Source organism: Grus americana, chromosome 5 (genome assembly GCF_028858705.1).
Source record: "Grus americana isolate bGruAme1 chromosome 5, bGruAme1.mat, whole genome shotgun sequence".
Lineage (NCBI taxonomy): Eukaryota > Metazoa > Chordata > Aves > Gruiformes > Gruidae > Grus > Grus americana.
The window spans coordinates 26581856-26600682 of record NC_072856.1 but is presented as its reverse complement, the minus strand read 5'-3'; the positions used below and the strand labels follow the sequence as shown (position 1 = coordinate 26600682).

The window sequence follows — 18827 nt, the reverse complement described above, 5'->3', positions numbered from 1 at the left end:
TTGCCTATCAATCTCACTTGAGTTTTGGTTATCTACTGTATTATTGATTTTGATTGCAACTTATTTCTGAGTAAACTAAACCAATATCCTGCTATATAAAATTTCCGTGCAAGGTTTTAAAACTATGCCTGTGGAAAATAGGACAAGATCATTGCCTATTAGGAATCTTTCAATGAACACTGAAAAAAAAATAAAATGGAGTGATCAGTAGGATAAGAAAGCTGTCACTTGCCTAAATGGTTGTTGCAGAGTGTTGTTTAATCCTTCAGGTTACTTAAGTTACTTTTCACTGCTTTTGTCCAGGACAAAAGCAGACAGTTGCCGTAAGGTTTCCTTTTGCTGCATCTTCCATCTCATACTTTTAGAAGTGAGTGAAGACTAGTAGGAAGTTTTTTCTTCATTGTATTGGCAGCTGTGCTTTATCAGAAGTTTGTATGTTTGGATTAAGCAGACTTAGGCACCTTGCCCACTTTAATTTTACGTAAACTACTAATAAAATAGAACGTTGTGGAAAATAGTGATGACCATATTGATAGTTTGATTATTTTTTAAAAAAAACAATTACATGCATTATCTTAACACAACACTCCGTATGTCAGAATTATTTTGTCAGCTGGCAAAAGTCCTGAAGCATGAGGAGCTTCTGTAAAGATTTGAAAGTTTCTAATTATAATATCAACACATTCTTTGATCTGTATTTGTGAATATTTCATTTGATGACTTTCCATTTGTTACTCATACTTTCAGTGATAGTTCCCTTGTTGGGTCTCATATTGTGTAGTTTTACAAAGTAAGGAACTCTTAAACTTCTCTGTGAAATAACCGTATGATATTTTTAGTTCCTTCTCAAAAAGTAGTTTTCCATATCTCAAAGTGCACTCATTAACACTTGACCTAGTAGTTAATTTTGCACAACCAAATTGTTTGTTTTTCCTTAATGAAACAATTTTGATTGTTTCTGATTTTGATTCACAGCAACTCTTTTGCAACTGTATTACTATTCAAACAACCTATTGCATACAGTTGAAAGCTGAAAACTGACGGGGTTCCCCCCCCCTCTGCAATCTTCTTCAGTATTCTTGTGATTTTGGTATATTTTAATCTAGTTTACCATATGTTGAGAGCTTTCCTAGTTATTGCTGGCCAATCTCATTTTCTTCAAAATGTTAAGACAGCCAGTGGAAATTTTTAGAAGCACGCTCTTATCCTTTGAATACTATAGAACAATGTTTAGGGTGCTTCTCAGGGTCAGGATGCCGAATTATAGGTCAGATCGCTCAGTCACCTTTATCAATAGCAAGACTTTCCAAATGGCTCTCTTTACACAGCAACACATTTTTAAAATGATGGAATGAAGTTTAAAAGCTTGTCAGTGATACCATACTTTAATAAAAATTCACCTTTTCGTATTCATCTTAGCACCTCTGCTTATCCTTCTCAAAAGAATTGCAGTGAATTTCCTTCTCTAACTGAAAGATCAGAGTCTTTTCTTTCTTCTCTGGACTAAGATTGCTTCTTTTGCCAGCCCGTTCCTTCCCTCACTCACAATTGAGGGGGAAAGGGTAAAAAGGATGGAACCTAAAGCATACTTCCATACCTTCTCAAGCTAGACTTTTCTTGTCTAGACTTCTGACTTCACTTCTGCACCAGATTTAGCACTTCCCTGGCTTCAGGCTGCTTTTCTTTATTGCAGCTTTCTGAAGACATACTTATAAAATATTATCCATCTTATTATAAGAAAACTCTAAATGCTCAGTATTTTTACTAAATTTATGAACTTTTACTAAATCTTTTCCTGTAAGTGCGATTTACTAGATGGTAAAAATATGAATTGGCTTCTTGAATTAAAACATATCATCCATACCTGCAGTACATATTATATGGGAAATTCTTCTAAAAGATTTCTTTATAGTGGTGTTATACAGCACAGTGATGAATTATTGACATATAGATATATCTGTGAAGACAATTTCCAAATGTATTAAAAAATATTTGAAAATATACTGGATCATAACAAACGTTCCTTATTTAAATAACCATATCTCAGAGTTACTGCTGAATTTTGACTAGTTTTGGTAGGCTCACTGGTGCTAATGTAGCATTCTGGCAATGTATGACTTAATCATGCAATTGTCATATTTCTAGGACTTTGTCACAAATATACTGCAATGCTTTTTCGTGCATGCAAAAGTGTTCCAACCTTAGGGATATTTAACTGTTCTTAAAATAAGACTCATTATCCTTGCACTGAATTGATTTTTTTATTTTTTTTTTCAGCCATTGTGTTTATTTGGTCATCAACATTTATAGGAGTTCGATTGCTTATATTTAAAACAGTTGTCTTTCCTAGCTGGTGAGCACTAGAGAACTAGCCATCTTTGCCAGTAAACACTGCAGACAAGAAAGATATTCTTTTGGAGGAAATGAACATACTAGAAATCAAACCTGAAATGTTCGATGTTTCAAAAATGTAATGTAATGCTTTGTATTATGTTTTCATGCATTATAATTTATTTCAGTATTTGAAAATAGCTTTGAATAATTAATTGTGTAGACAGTTATGTTTGTGTAATTTGTAAAACCCCTTAAAAAACATTTAGTGGCTGTTGAGCCTTGCATGAAAGTCCCATATAAAATATCTGTATACTCCTCTTTAATTAGTATTTAAAAGATAACAAATTCTTACCTGCATGTTAATCACATGCTTGTATAGTACTTGGCTGTTTCCCTTGATCTATTTAATTTGCCAGTTTTCTTCATAGTTTAAGTACTTTGAGACAGGAATTGTCTCTCTGTCCTTTCTCCCCTTCTGTCAGTAGAGTAGCTAGTTCAGTGGTTCTAATGATGTCTGAAGTGCTGAGATTTACTGCAATAAAATCTATTCAAGAACAGCAGGGCTGTATAGTTTTTTTTTTAACAATATCTCATGCCTTAAAATATTGCTTTGTTTATTTTTAAACAAATAACTGAATTTAAAGCATTTTAGATAACAAGTCTGTCCAAGTAAGCCTTAGCACTCAGTAATGGTGTAGTTGTATATAAAAAGGTATGAGTATATAAACAGGAACCCTTTTTATATTTTATTATCTACCAGCTGCTAAGAATTCAAGGACCTTCAACTTTGTTCTACTGGAGTGGATCGTTAGATAAAGTTTGTACATAAATCTAGTCTGAAACTATGGTTTTTATGATTTTTTTTAATGCTATTTTGAAAAAGTAGAGTAAGGGTTAGGTAGTATTTTTGAAGTTGAAGATGCTGTTTAGCTGATATATTTGCCAATGGTAAAGCTTATTAATAAATTAAACTATTTGACTCATCCTAGTATGTATTTTAAAACAGGTGAGGCTAATGATAAAGATGTTCAGGTGGTGGAACTTCCCATTGTTGACAGCTTACACCCTCGGCCACCTTATTTACCGTTGGCTATCCCCGAAGACCTGGCTGATAGGCTAATTCGCGTACATGGGGATCCTGCAGTGTGGTGGGTCTCGCAGTTTGTCAAATACTTGATTCGTCCACAGCCTTGGTTAGAGAAAGAAATAGAGGAAGCCACAAAGAAACTTGGTTTCAAACATCCAGTGATCGGGTGGGTATTTAGTTTTCTTTTTAACTGTCTGTCCTTTAATATGTGTATATAGTGATTCCTGTTCATGACAAATGGTTTTATGATGGCTATCCAAGAGCCTCAAGCATTTTGTGGGGAGGGAGTGTGCTTTCTAGATGAAGCTATTATTTTTGAACTGTGCATGGTACAAGTTGATTACAAGTACTTCTTCAGCATACTTGTCTGTTGGACAGATATATAAAAGGCGGCTCAACAGAAGCTGTCTTTGTATGTCCTTCCGTATCTAGAAATGTAATCTAGAATTTCATTCAAGCCTTACAGCTTGTATTCCAGACGCTTTTCTGTCTGGGTCTTCAAGTGCCTATAGCCTTTACATTTGAGGAAAAAAGGGCTAAGCTTACATTTCACATGCCACAGTCCACAACTAATTTTATTGTTGGCTGCACCTGAACATGGTATGTGCCTTTCCCTTTCCTGCTGATGTTTTCACTGTTGTTTCTTAGCAGTAACTATGAATTGGAAAGGTCCATATGAGGAGAAGGAAGGAAAGCAATAAAGAGCAGCTTGTGGAAGAAAGGTTTTACTGTCATGTAACATGAAAAATTTTGCTGCTGCAGATATTGATTCCTTTTCCAGAATTGTCCTTCAATCCTTAATCTTTCTTTTTGTAGGAGTACGCAATAGTTCTGTCCAAATGTTAGCTGGCTTTTGACCATTGAGTCGGTAGGCCATTTCACCACTGGCAGATCTGAAGACTTGTTAGGTTTTTGAGGCAGATGGGGAAGATGCATTTTTAACTACCTTCATTCAAACCCTGCATTGTAGTTGGTGTTCCAATATACCCATGATGCAAATATTCCTATTTTGGTTTTGAACTGTATTGATCAAGCATTAAATAACTACACTGGATAACTTAACCTTTTGCACAAAAGGAATACCTTGTATGCTATAATCAAAACACCTTCATTCTCTTCTTTCAGTTACCCTTTGCCTTCCTTGCAAGATTATTTTACTGCTTTCAAGAACAGACTGATGGCTAACTTCATGTTGTCAGTGTGTCTTGATGGACATCAATGAGTTTTAATCCTTCCTTGTTTCATGTAGGGATTCAATTTAATATGGATTCTAAAAGCACAGGCATGAAATTTAAAGTTAAAATTTCAGTTGCTAAAATATGTATTGTATTTATAAATTGAATTCCTAGTTTCTGCCTTTTTCCAGTGTTCACGTCCGAAGGACAGACAAAGTAGGAACAGAGGCAGCATTTCATCCCATTGAAGAATATATGGTACATGTTGAAGAGCGATTTGAACTTCTTGCTCGCAGAATGCATGTTGACAAAAAAAGAGTGTATTTGGCTACAGATGACCCTTCATTGTTGCAAGAGGCAAAATCCAAGTAAGATGAATTATGTTTATATTACAGTTTATTCCTTCTGGTTAGCTTTACAATTTCTGACTATTCTGTGTGCAAATCTTAGTATAATTTTTTTTGTTAGCATTTACACACTTAAGATTGCATTTCAGCTTCCAGCGATTTTGATTTTTCTATCAGAAATTCTCTTTTTTTGGGTGATTTTTTTTCCAAGTACGCTTTTCAAATCTTATGTTAAAAATCTAGAAGACTTGAGCAAGATACCAGTGACTATTTCAGAACAATCCAATGCTATTAAAGGCAAGTAAAAATAAAAATAATAAATACACCAAACTTCTTGTAGAACATATGCACATTAAAAAGACACTATTCAGAAATATCATAAAAACTAGATAATGTATAAAGAAGTTTCATCTGTCCAGACAATACCTTTCTGTGAATAGTTAGTTGCCAGAGGAATTTTTACAGGTTGATTGTAAAGCTTCTGATGACTCTTTCAGAAAGATTTCTATATTGACAGCTTAGAAGACTTTCACCCAACATGTTGAATAACTGTAAAGTTTGTCCTTAAATATACGTGGGATTCTCAGTCTCTAACATCTCTGTCCTTTTTTTGCTCTTTGTCCTCTTCTAGCTCTCCAGAATGTGGGTGTAACCCTAACTATAGGATATTCCAGCCTGTCATAGAAAATATAACTCTATTCAAACCTGGGAATGCACAGTATGCATCCATTTACTCCTAACATGTCCTGTATTTTCCTGTAAAAACTCACCGTTAAGTTGCATGTTTTGCAAGATGTCACTGAGATGGCAAAACTTTCTGTTTAGTAAAAGAAAACAGATTCATATGGAAGAATAATGTTCCATATTTAACTGTATCCTTCTTGGGTTATGGTGTTTATGGTATATAAACAATTTCACAAATGCTTATTGGCATGATTCTGGAAACTTGGATAAGTATTTCAGATTCATTCAATTTAAGCATATTTGTTAACAAGTATAAGTTTGAACGTTTTCCTTTTGAGTACTGTTTATTTATTTGTCTACTGAATAGCACCTATTTCTGTTTCCAAAATTCTGTCTCCCTTGAGCAGAACAATATGTCTTTTTTTCATTTAAGCAAGGAAATGAAACTTTTTAAAATCAAGGTTACTCAAAAATGGCAAAATTTTGAACTGTTTTAACTGGATTAAAAATTTTCTTTTGCATATACAAGGTAAGCAGAAAACATTATTTTGTAATAGAGGAATTTTCTACAGCATTGCAAACCTTTGTATTTCAATTGTGCTATTTCTATTTTTCTTTCATATCTATAAAGGGCTGCAGTTTAAATTATGGAGTTTTGAAAAAATGAACATATACAACTTCAGATGATGGCAATCTAATAATCTAATCCTTCCTTTTTTGTGTATGTAGAGACAAGAACAGTAGCAGAAACAATTATGATAACATAACATTTAGAGTGCAAATCTGAACAATGAAAAGACAGGTAATACAAAATTGAGGTTATAATATTTAATTCATTACATGTCCTAAATAACTTTAGTCACTATTTGTAACATAACAGAATTCAGTACTGCTGTAACAATGCATTTTTTCTTCATTTGTGTTCAACTTTGAATCATTAGCACAGTATACTTTAGCTTTATGAATAATCATAGAATCATAGAATGATTTGGGTGGGAAGGGACCTTAAAGATCATCTGGTTCCAACCCCCCTGCTATGGGCAGGGACACCCTCCACTAGACCACATTGCCCAAAGCCCCATCCAACCTGGCCTTAAACACTTCCAGGGATGGGGCCTCCACAACCTCTCTGGGCAACCTGTTCCAGGGCCTCACCACCCTCACAGTAAAGAATTTCTTTCTGACATCTAATCTAAATCGACCCTCCTTCAACTTAAACCCATTACCCCTTGTCCTGTCACTACACTCCCTGATAAACAGTCCCTCACCATCTTTCCTGTAGGCCCCTTCAGGTACTGGAAAGCCGCAATTAGATCTCCCCAGAGCCGCCTTTTCTCCAGGCTGAACAATCCCAACTCTCTCAGCCTGTCCTCAAAGGAGAGGTGCTCCAGCCCTCTGATCAGCTTCGTGGCCCTCCTCTGGACTCTCTCCAACAGCTCCATGTGTCTCCTGTACTGGGGCCCCCAGAGCTGGATGCAGTACTCCGGGTGGGGTCTCACAAGCGCAGAGTAGAGGGGCAGAATCACCTCCCTCAACCTGCTGGTCACACCTCTTTTGATGCAGCCCTGGACACAGTTGGCTGCATCAATAATAACAGTATCAATAATAATGAGATGTGCTACCTATGTAAACATATCATCCCGAGTTTTCAGTAGCAACCAAAATTAGTAGTAGAATTGTGACTTGCTCAGTAAAACAATACTGCATTTTATTAAGCATTGCAGTTTGTGACGTTTCAAGGTCTATTCCAAATCACACTTTTATTGAAATATGATAAGATGCAGCTCATTAGTACATTATTTTTGTATGTTTTCTTAATAAAAGCCATAGAATCTGTAAGTAATGAAGGTGGGTTTTTTTATGTGTTGCTGCTGAGTTTTCAGGTCATGGTTTACACTGAAACTTAATTTCCTAAGCTGCTTGCACCCTACTGTTGCTTGCAATCGAGTAGAAGGCATTTGAAACTTCCTATGATTTCGTGGCAGGCGGGAGCAATTTGACGTTTCAGCATTTAAGGGCATCTGAAGGCATGTTAAGGTCAGGTTTTGGGAATAAGGAACCTTTTCTTCCTCTTCCTGTGAAGGAAACTACGAATTAGTTTACACTTCTGACAAAAAGTTCTAGTCACATTGCTCTACCAAGCTTTGCTAGAAACAGCTGTCACATTGTACTGCAGTCGCCTATGTTGCATTCATTACTGGGCGCAGTAATATTAGAAAGTACTAGATAATATATCTCTCTTTACATGAGAGTGATTGGCTGTCAAACAACTTTGGCATTTAAATAATGAAAATTTAGCCAACATTCACATGAATAGGCATGCTGTTTCTATTAAGAGAAGTATTTCAAACTACTCATACTCATGAAAACAGATATGTTTTGACTTAAGTTTCGGAAACTTCCCTTGCAGTCAGATGTCTACCAATTGCAACTACAGTAGTAAAGACAGTGGAGTCATTACTATTAGTTTGTAGAGTGGGTTGGGTTTTTTTTTGTTTTGTTTTCCAAAAGAAAGAAGTGATCTATTTTCAGAATTAGGATGATACAGAACAACATGATTAAAGAGGAGCATGGTTGAGAGTTCAACAGGAACGGTTATGGGATTAAAGCACTCGACAGCTTCTGGGACACAGAGGTCATGGTATTTGTCTTAGATAAGTGATATGTTAGGGATGGTGTAAATTGCTGATTTAAGAGTTTTCCAATACAAACTTTTGAATTTCCTAGTATATGTATTTCTGGTCTATAATATTGACAGCATCTTCTCTCTTTCACGTACAGAATTCAAAATAATGCAGCTGAACATACATGTAAATTCTTAAGAAACCATATTTAATACCTTTCTGGTTTATATATGAATCTATTTAGGTCTAGCACTAAAACTCAAAAAATTACATTCTTCCTTTCAGGATGTTTACGTGTATTTTGCTCTTTCAGTTTTTGCAGTAATTTGCCTCTCCATGAGGTTTTTTTTTCAGCACTTATAAAAGCCTTTTTCCACTCTATTTCACTGCTTATTTACTTCCACAATAGCAAGTTAATGTCTTTTCTCCCTGTGTACTATCTGTAGTTTATCTGTTGCAAACCTCCCCACCCCCAAGTCATAGTATGCCTAATATATAGAATTCAGCAGTGCTTCAAAGTTCTTGAGTCTGATGAACAACTCATACATTTCCCAATTCTTTTTAGAGCAAGACCCGAACAAATACATTATTTCTTACTCCATCTGTTTACGCACGTGCTCACACTCTTCTTTCAGAGGGAGGAAAACTTGCGTTGACTGTTCTGGACACTTCCCCAGTCCTAGCAAATTGAGAACAGGAGCCTGGGACTCACCTTGGTTTGCACCTACCACACAGTGCAGCAATAAGTTATGGTTCCACAATTAGTTGATCAGCTTCTGGAACCAATTGGAACTTGAAATAGTCTCATAACTGTGCTTGGTTTGTATCTTTATCTGAGGCTGGTAGGTGCAGGAAGGAAAGATTTTAAACTGTCTTTTCTCTACCTTCTTCTGATATCTTCTTTTCCCCTTTTCCTGGGGAGAGAAATCCTTCCTGGCCTGTATATAGGTTTCAAGAATCTATTAGGTAGCTTTACAAGAATTAGATATTGGGTTTTGATATGTGGAGGAGATATACTACATATAGTTAGTGTGATACAAAAACCCCCACTATTATGCCAGTTTCCATTCTTTGGTTTTATCTTTACAGTTATAACACCTTTCCTGTTACAGAGAAGAGAATGCGTGGGTGATTTCTTTGGAAAGCTAGGAGGGATCCTACAAAATACTGTATTTAGGTGATTCTGTCAGTAAGAATATGACATCTTATTATTTATTATTCATTTACCACTGCATTCAGGAATCCTAGCAATAGGTACCCAAGTTCTGCTTAAAAAGAAAAAAAAAAAAAAAGATCCTCAAAAGCTTACAATGTAGGCATTACATTAATCATAATATAAATACAGGCGGAAAAGGGAACAGAAGGAAGCAAGAGCTAACTATAGAGGTTTAGAAGTTTCATTTCCTTTATTCTTTGTAGTCATTGTGATAAAAATAGCTTTAAATAGAATCTAAAGCACTATAGTGAGTGGGAAGGAGAATTAAACCTCACTTGATGTGGGGAAGTCAGTAGGCCACATATGGCTAAGCTTGAGAGGAGTGTAGGTTTGGCCTTTTACTGTATTTTTCTTTATGCTCTACTTTCGGCCTGTGTTGGAGACAGGATGGTGGACTAGAAGATTCATTGGTCACACTGAGCATGGCTGACTATTATACTCATGTTTTAGGGTGTTTAAAGGAAGCCTCTTTTCACAAGTATGAATATAGCATTGTGGGGGGAGGGGGACAACATAAAAGTGTTTGAAAACTTAAACGTGAGTAGATAAATGCTAAGCTGGGATCCCTGGTTTGAGGAAATGGATTCTGAAGCTGTTGATTAGGTGAATTTGGATCAACTTAAAACAGAAGTGAAGACTATATTTAAAAGTATCTCAAAGACTGTTTCCAGAATAAAGGAAGGATAAAATTTTAAATGTATGCATAAGATGTGTAAATAATTCTGATTTTACTTTTTTTTTTTTTTAAACCAGATCCAATATGACACTTTGTTTTGGTGTGTTTCATTTGTTATTAGACAGATCTTTTGCTAGTAAGAAATCAAATTCTTCAAGAATGGTTCTTTTGTCTCTATTCAGCATGTGGATTCTAATTTTTGAAGTCTGAAGGAAGTGATTACTTTTAGCAGTATTCCTGATGCCAAGAACTTGCAAAGGGATGTGCAAATATCTTTACTATGTTCACTGTCCCTAGAAATGACATCTTCTGTTAAACACTCTTCATGTCGCTCCCCTCAGAGTTGTGTCACTGAAATAAGACTGATGCCCATCTGTGTTTCTCAGCTAGTTTTCATAGTAGAGTATGACATATTTCCATTTGGGCTGTACTTTTCTTAAAAATACTAAATACAATTCACAGAATAGAAATAGAATATATCATAAATATTGTGTTGTCATCTGTTGTGTTTTGAAAGCTGGTTAAATACTGGCAGAAGATATTAGACATGAGAATATTGGAAAGAAAATGATCATTATGATAGAGTTCACCTTGAAAAAAACCTATTTCTTCATCCATATCCTTCTATAATTTCTCAGAAGAGATCTTATCAGTTATTCCAAATGACTAATATTTCCACCTTCTCTCCCTTCTTTTTTTCTTTTGTTTTGTCTTGTTTTTAATTTAACATGAACTTCCCCTGACATGCATGATCAGATGCACCCTTTAAAGTTATCATGCTATGTCTTGGAAATTTACCATACATATATCACTTTGTGGTAGAGCAGCTGTTTCTCTTGGAAACATAATATTCTATTAAAATCACTATGAAGATAAAATTCTTCCTTGAATGTGGAAGTTTTGCATACAGCTTTTTGACTGGCATTTGAGATAAATTTCCTGATTTGGTAGTCACAGCTAATGAACGTTAGGTGGAAAAGTTGTATTTGCCCATTTCACTTTTGAAAACAGTTTTCCCATAATTTTGACATTAAATGGAATAAACTAGGCATATTGTTACAAGAGGTTGTCATAATCATGTCTGCAGTGTGTCCAGTGTATATGCACATGCTGCATTGTTGTATAGAAGTGTGTGCTAACTTCAGTAACTTTCCAGGAACTTGTGAGTGTAACCCTTATTTTCAGCACAGGATTGTCAGGCTTTGAAGCATCTACTGACAGGTCTAAGTTATCGTTGTTGTACCGTTAGGGCCTGCTCTATATCCTGATTTTCTTTATTAAACAGTATAAGAATGATTAATTCCTAACAAATGTACTATTAGCTGCCTTACTATCTCACATAATGTATTGCTTTACAATTGCTATGAAGTTATAAATCTGAAAAATAGATTTTATTTAAATTATTTTATAGTTAGCTCTGTCATTGAAATTTTGTAGTTGGCAGGTTAGTTGCATGAGTTGCATTTCATGATTGAAATATAATTATTGTGTAACAGCAATGTAATTATGATCTTTGTTACACCTACCTGGAATGTTTCATATAAAACTTATTTTTGATAGGAGGCTGGCTGAAAATGTAATTAATTCATGTTACTTTTCGCAGTTTACTTCAGATTTCAGTTCCCCAGTAAAGGGATTCAAATGTTTTGAGAAAGACCATTCTTTTTCCATATTTTTAAAAGAAATTTTTTTCTTTCAAAGTCATTGTTACATGTTAAAAACTTTTAATTTTATTTTTAAAATACTACAAACCAAGGTTTTGTATTTCTAATAAGAATATTTTGAGTTAAAGTATTACTATTTTGTTTATAATACGTCAAGAAAGGTGTATTGACATGAAATTTTACATTTATTTCCTTTTAACCAGTAAAATGCAAAATTTGTTCTCCATGTGGCCTTAAAAACTATGAAAGACTTTTTTAATGTTTTGGTTACTTTAGATACCTTTAGTATGTCCCTTTTACAGGTGACTGATTTTCTGCACAGTGTCATAATCAGTATCTAATAGAAAATATGGTAATAAACAAAATGTAATTTAGTAAAGACAGAATCCCATATTCTATTTAGTAGTAGAGAAAGTGAAGTGATCTAAATATATTTCATTTAAAATCAGTAGCATTAGCAGATTGTGGCATATGCTTTCTGATATTTTTTCATTTTTTTTACAGTGTCAGATCTCAGACAGACTTACGGCATCTTTTTATTTAATTTTCTTTTTTCTGCATGAAGAGAGGGCATGTTTAAAGGCAGCAGTAATATTCTAGAGTGTTCAGCAAAGTTATGATTTATTCCTTGTAAAGCAGAGACTCACTTAAATTAACAACTTTTCCTTGCAGCAAAGGTGATGCTTCTTAAAAAAAAATAAAATAGAATAAGACTTTGCTGTTAACATCCTATTGTATTTTCACAGGTATCCAAATTACGAATTTATCAGTGATAACTCCATATCCTGGTCAGCAGGACTTCATAACCGATACACTGAAAACTCCCTAAGAGGTGTTATTCTGGATATTCACTTTTTGTCTCAGGCAGACTTCCTGGTCTGTACATTTTCGTCCCAGGTAAACTGCAATACAAATACAACATAGAGTATATGTACCAGTTCTAAATTTTAGTTTTCTTAATGCATCTGTTATCTTATTCTCAGTGCTCTCTCATGAAAATTTCAGGGAAGAATTCAAGACTTGGAATGCTATGTGAACATTTAAGAGGACTGTAAGCACTGGTTGATTACTTCCCTTCAATTGAAGTTACTGGCTTAATTAAGGCATTTGAAATAAACAAGAAATAATATTAAACATGTTCAAGAGTTCCTCGTTTTGCAAAATTTAATGTATAACTTTTATCCATCCATTTCTATGCAACTTAGTTAAGGCATTTGAAATAAGTAAAAATGATTTTAAACGCATTTAACACTTCTTAATTTTGCATAAAGTTAATATATAACTTGTGTCCATCCATTTCTACACATCGTTGCACTCTACTACAGTTTAAACATGTCCGCTGTTGCCTTAGTTGATTCTGGGAATGCAAAAGAATGAGGAAAGCAGTCATTTAATTTCTCTTCAGAGTCTATTACATTTCTAGCAATCCAGCAGCAGCATAGTAAATGTGAATTCTCACCACTGGAATCCATAGAGACTTCTTGTTGCAGATAATAATATACTACAAGCTTCCTTTCTTGAATGGTTTGATGAAGCAAGTTGGAGTCTATTAGAAAACTGAATCCTATAATTGCCATTGTTGGCATTTTCTCTTTATTACATCATATTGTATATTAATTTCATAGATCATGGAAAGCTGTTTTAAAAAACTTTTTTAAGATTAAAAAAGACCAGAAAGCAATATTTTGTGACTGATATGCTGATCCACCTAATTCAAGTATGGCAAAATATGACTGAAATTAGAGTGAATGTTTTTACCAACTGTTGTCATATATGATCTTAGGTGACATTTCCGGTTAGGAAAGCATTCAATTATAAATTATGATAGATCGTGATCACACATGGTTGTACTGCTACATGGAAGTGGACACAAAACTGAAAGCTAAAATTTACTTCAAAATGAATTCTGATATAAGCTGAAAAATAGATATTTCATTAAAATATTGTTGTTAAAGAAATTAGGTACGTCAAGTGATGTGGAGTCAAGAAAAACAGCCTGCCTTGGCAGTGTGTTTCAGCAGCATCACGTTGAGGTGTATAGAAAAACCACATGATAGTTACACAAATCATAACACAGTAGCAGAATTAAGATTGCACATTAAAACAAAGAGCTTTTTTGTCTCTTCAGTCTTCATTTAGATGAAATCGTAGCTCCCTCTGCCTGACATATTTTTCTTCATAATCACATTTCCTTCCAGGACTTATTAGTGTTTGTATTTTGCATTGTACGTGTAAGTATACAGGCTGCAAACCATGTGAGTCTATGAATAAAAAATGGGAGACTGGCTTTAACTGTAATTCTGCATGTGGATTCTTTGCCTACTGCCCTCAACAGTTGAGTTACTCAGGTTTGGCACTACAAAGGAAACAATTGCTGAGAGGAGATGTATGCTTTATGTCAGGTATGCAGGACGCTTACTAAAAAGCATTTCTACTGAAAAGATTTAAAATCTTTTACAGAGTGTGTGTATTCTTCTCCTGGGGTGCGCACACATACAGAGAACAAAACATCAAAAAACAGTCACAGAAGCTGTAAAATAAATAACCTTTTACCAATTTATGGGTAATCAAATTTGTTTCTATATTACGGGGTATAACAAGTACTTCGAAATAATTAACTTCAGCCCTATCTTTTGAAAGCTACTTCTGAAAAGTTATTTCAAAGATCAGATGGAGAGGGATAAAAAGAAATCTATTACATTTTTAAAGCAAATGCGTCTCTCAAAGAAGCTGGGAAAGTACAAATGTCTAGTTTGACTGATCAAAGATCTATTCACTGTATCTTCAGAGGGAGAAAAGAAGAGTAAAATCAAGCTTAACTATATTTACATAGACTGAAAATGATTAAAAAGCTCAAATGCTTCTTCATACTGAAGAAGTCTGCTGTATTGTTAGTTTATCAAGCTTTATCAAGCTTATGCAAAATCAGAGAAAGACACATTAATGTAGATTAGAAGTCAGAAAGGTCACAGTGGCCAAATCAGACACCTGACAGAGAAGAGTGTTCATAGCCAATTGTTGAGAAGAGCTTTATTTAATATAGTGGCAGCCTTTTGGGTTTCTGGCAACTCTGAGAAATACAACATGATTCTCATGTGGGGACCTGTTTCCACTCTAAAGAAAATTCACTTCATAAAATGTGATGCAATGACATTTCAAAATGCATCTTTCTCTTCACCAACATCATTATTGTCTTGCTGGAATTCAGTTTCATTTAATTGTCTTCCAAGTTGCCAACAGTCATAATTCTATCACTGTTCTAATATTAACAGCATTTTAAAGCCTTAGACTTCTGGAACTGCTTGATTGTGGAAGTTGGAGCTTCCTTTAGAAAAGTAAATGTAAAGCCCCATTATTGCAGAATAAATTTTGAAAATGCAAGTTCTAGAGGTTCAAAGGGAAGTAAAATACAGTTTTTATTAGTAGTAGAACAGGAAAACATTTTACATTTCATTGGCTACATATTCATTTTAAAAAGCAGGATGGCTAGTGTTCATATAGATGTTTTCAATTTCTACTGAAAAGTAGACTGTTTAAATTTTTAATCTATTTATTTATTTACCAAATCTGATCACCAGAGTACTAGTTAAAATGCTGCAAAATTATATGCTTGTTTTGGTTTGGTTTTTTTGACCTGCGCATTCCAAAACTTGATCCTCTTGTGAAATTCAATTGTTACATGTTGGTTGCTGACTTCTGTGGTGTATTGTAGGCACAGACAATATTTATGACTTCTCTTCTGTTTTTGTTTCTAAGGTTTGTCGAGTTGCCTATGAAATTATGCAGACATTGCATCCAGATGCTTCAGCATATTTCCATTCTTTGGATGATATCTACTACTTTGGGGGACAGAATGCCCACAACCAGATTGCTGTTTATGCTCATCATCCGCGAACTGCTGATGAAATTCCTATGGAACCTGGAGATATAATTGGAGTAGCCGGAAACCACTGGGATGGTTATTCAAAAGGCATCAATAGGAAATTAGGAAGAACAGGCCTGTACCCGTCCTATAAAGTTAAGGAGAAAATTGAGACAGTCAAGTACCCTACATACCCAGAGGCTGACAAGTAGATTAAAAAGAAGACATTCAGCAGTAATTCTCAATCCTGATTGGTTCGAACCAGTCAACACACTAACTAATGGTTTATATGGGATTCGAATATGCATTTTAACATGCAGTTAAAATCAAGGCCTTTAGTCATGAAACTGGATAAGAAGCTGAGAACAAATGGATGGGCTATTACCTGAACTTACTCGTAAACATTTTTTGTTATATGCACTCTCACACATGCACACACAAAACCACATAAAACAGGAAAACTGTTGTTTTATACTTTTTGTCTCTTTTCAGGATTTGTCCCAGTCGTTAGTCTTACGTGAGCTTTGAGCTCTTTTCTCTGCGATTAATTGACAATAATGTTCAGACTTATAACACTGCCACATTGTGTAATTTGAGTGACATGAACATATTTTGTATGTGCAAAATTTAAAACATGGTGCCTATATTTGAAAAATTTGTGACCTTTTTAGAAGAGCCATGCCAGTTTCACAATGGGCAAGAGTCAACCTTCAACTGGTGTTATGGTGACCACTGAACTTGCTTCAAACAACAGATTCAGATTTCAGACTAGATTTCTTTACAGGTTTATTTTTAGCATTCCATTGATTACTTCTCATCATTAATAAAATAAAGGATACATCCAACAATAAAATAGTCACTGTCTGTTAGGAACTTCTGTAAAACAATGCCACGAACAGATTCTTTAGTACTGATGTTTCTGGACATTGCTTTTGATTAAAAAACAAAACCAAAACAAAACCAAACCAAAACAAAAAACCAAACCACAACAAAACAAACCACACAATCAACAAAAGAAAAAGCAGATGGAGTTTCACTGACATTTTAAACACTCATTATTTAACACAACTGCTAGTGGCACAGTGTTTCCAGTTCTGTGAACAGTGGGTTTCAGCAGGATGACTTCAGTGGCTCAATTTCTTACATTTACTCTCTAGCACTGTTCTTTTACCTTCTGTGTTTCTCTTCCTAAAAATAATATTTTCGGGTATTATAGACAGCCACTTATCATTTTGGCATTGAATGTAGTTGCTTTTAAGTAAAATACTCCAGGTTATCCCATTTATAGAACCTGTCAATCTAGAGTACTCTTAAAAAAAACCCCTAACAATTTACCCAGACAATAGTAGGTTCCAAAAAAACACAAGGATGAATCTTTATGCATGACATAAAATCGTTAGTAATTCTTAATGTTTTGAAATCTGTTGCTAGTCTGTTCTCTATTAAGAGGTAATTTACAAAACAAATTTGTAGGTTTGGGGGCTCTGTGTGTGTATATATATATATATATATATAAAATGTACAAGATATCAAGAGATTGTTTCCAAATAGAATATTAATAGCATTATACAGGTTCTAGTGCAATCCAATCTGGAATACTGGAAGTGCAGAAAATGTTTAGTATTCAGGCACTGAGAAAACGTCACATTAGTAAAGATTAAAAAAGCATGACTGGTTGACCTTAACAAAGCAAAAGTTAAAAAGATATTTAATTGTATTTATGAATAGACCAGGAACAGTGTTGACATAATGAATGGATGCACTTGACCATGAAGAAATTTTAGGCTGAAAAGTAAAAGGAAATCTCTGGAGGTGTGAAGTTCAGCAACAGTCTTCTAAGTGAAATAGTGGTGAGTAAGATGGAACTTCATTGGTATGTAAAGAAATTAACAAAGTAGCTCTCTGTGACATTACTTGCAGGACTGATCCTGTAGGTCCCTTCCGTTTATGTGATCCTCAACTGAAAAACTATTTTGTGTCTTGAAAAAGCATAACAAAATCAAAGTTGAAAACTGCTGTGGGGAAAAAAAAATAATAAAAATAAATTACCTGTTAGTAGTATTAAATAGAAATATCAGTACAAATGCATATAGATACCAAATAGATTTAAAGAGGGATTGAAGGATAAAGGCAAATGGGTAAGAGTGGCCAAGAAATGCTAAAGTCGACAAATTTTTGTGACTAAGGATAACTAGAGTTAACTGGTGTTTCTTTATTTTGGAACTACAGAGTAAGCTGTTCAATGTTAGGTTCCTGTCTAAGTGATTCTGATAAATTTTCCACTAACTTAGCCAAACTTGTGGTATTTCAGAGGCATAAATGTAGGCTAAATTATATTTTTTTTATTTTTTTACTTATATTTGAATAGTAAATATAAAGCTATTGCTACTTTCCTTTTCAACTTGAAAAAGATAAAACAACCCAAACCAACAAAAATTTCTTCCTCAACAATGAGATCAATGCATTTTATCTTTGGGAAAACTAATTTAATTATTTCTCCACAAATACTACTATATCTATTTGATATTTATAGATTTTCAAAATATTTTATTTTTGAAGCTCTACAGCTTCAGAGCTCATCATTTCCAGCTCATTTCTTAGAGTGTGATGCAGAAGTAGTATTCATAAATGAATTGACATATGAAAATTCCTCCATAGTCAGGTAACTCAATTGAAAATATCACTAAAGAAGGTAAAGAGCAGAACATCTAAGATGAGCCCAAACGCAAGAGCAAATCTTCTGATGCAGTAAGGAGAGAACTGAAAACACTGACGTTATAGAAGACGTACCAATACAATGTGGCAATTTCTCAACAGACTATGAAGCTGACAAAATATTGGCAAGATACACGTGCCTCCTTACGTATTCTAAGTACCTAATGAATAATTAGCTCATCATCTTTGAAAAAATGATCATGAAATGGTATGAAATTATAAAATTATTGTTAATAATTAAGAAATGTACTAATGTAGATGCTATGACCTTATTCCCCTGGGCCATGTGATCTTCTAGTGCTTATAATGCAGTACTTCTCAGACGAAGAAACCTAGCAATAGGCTGCTTACTAGATGCATCTGTTTCTAGAGATTTGTTTCATTTAAGAATACCAGTTAGTTACGTCTGGGCATCCTGGGACCTTGGGACATTAAAACTGAAT

The 18827-nt window shown here is 34.4% G+C and overlaps 1 protein-coding gene across 8 annotated transcripts in view; it reads left to right on the top strand.

The window, feature by feature from the left end:
• FUT8 (fucosyltransferase 8) overlaps positions 1-16522 on the top strand; it is a 131442-nt gene extending 114920 nt beyond the window's left edge. For all 8 annotated transcript variants that reach the window (XM_054827739.1, XM_054827740.1, XM_054827738.1 and 5 more), the window contains 4 exons: positions 3341-3587; positions 4788-4964; positions 12554-12704; positions 15564-16522. In XM_054827739.1, coding sequence (XP_054683714.1) covers positions 3341-3587; positions 4788-4964; positions 12554-12704; positions 15564-15881 — 893 coding nt within the window. In that variant the 3' untranslated portion in view covers positions 15882-16522. The remainder of the gene's footprint in view (positions 1-3340; positions 3588-4787; positions 4965-12553; positions 12705-15563) is intronic.
• Positions 16523-18827: the final 2305 nt, after the last annotated feature.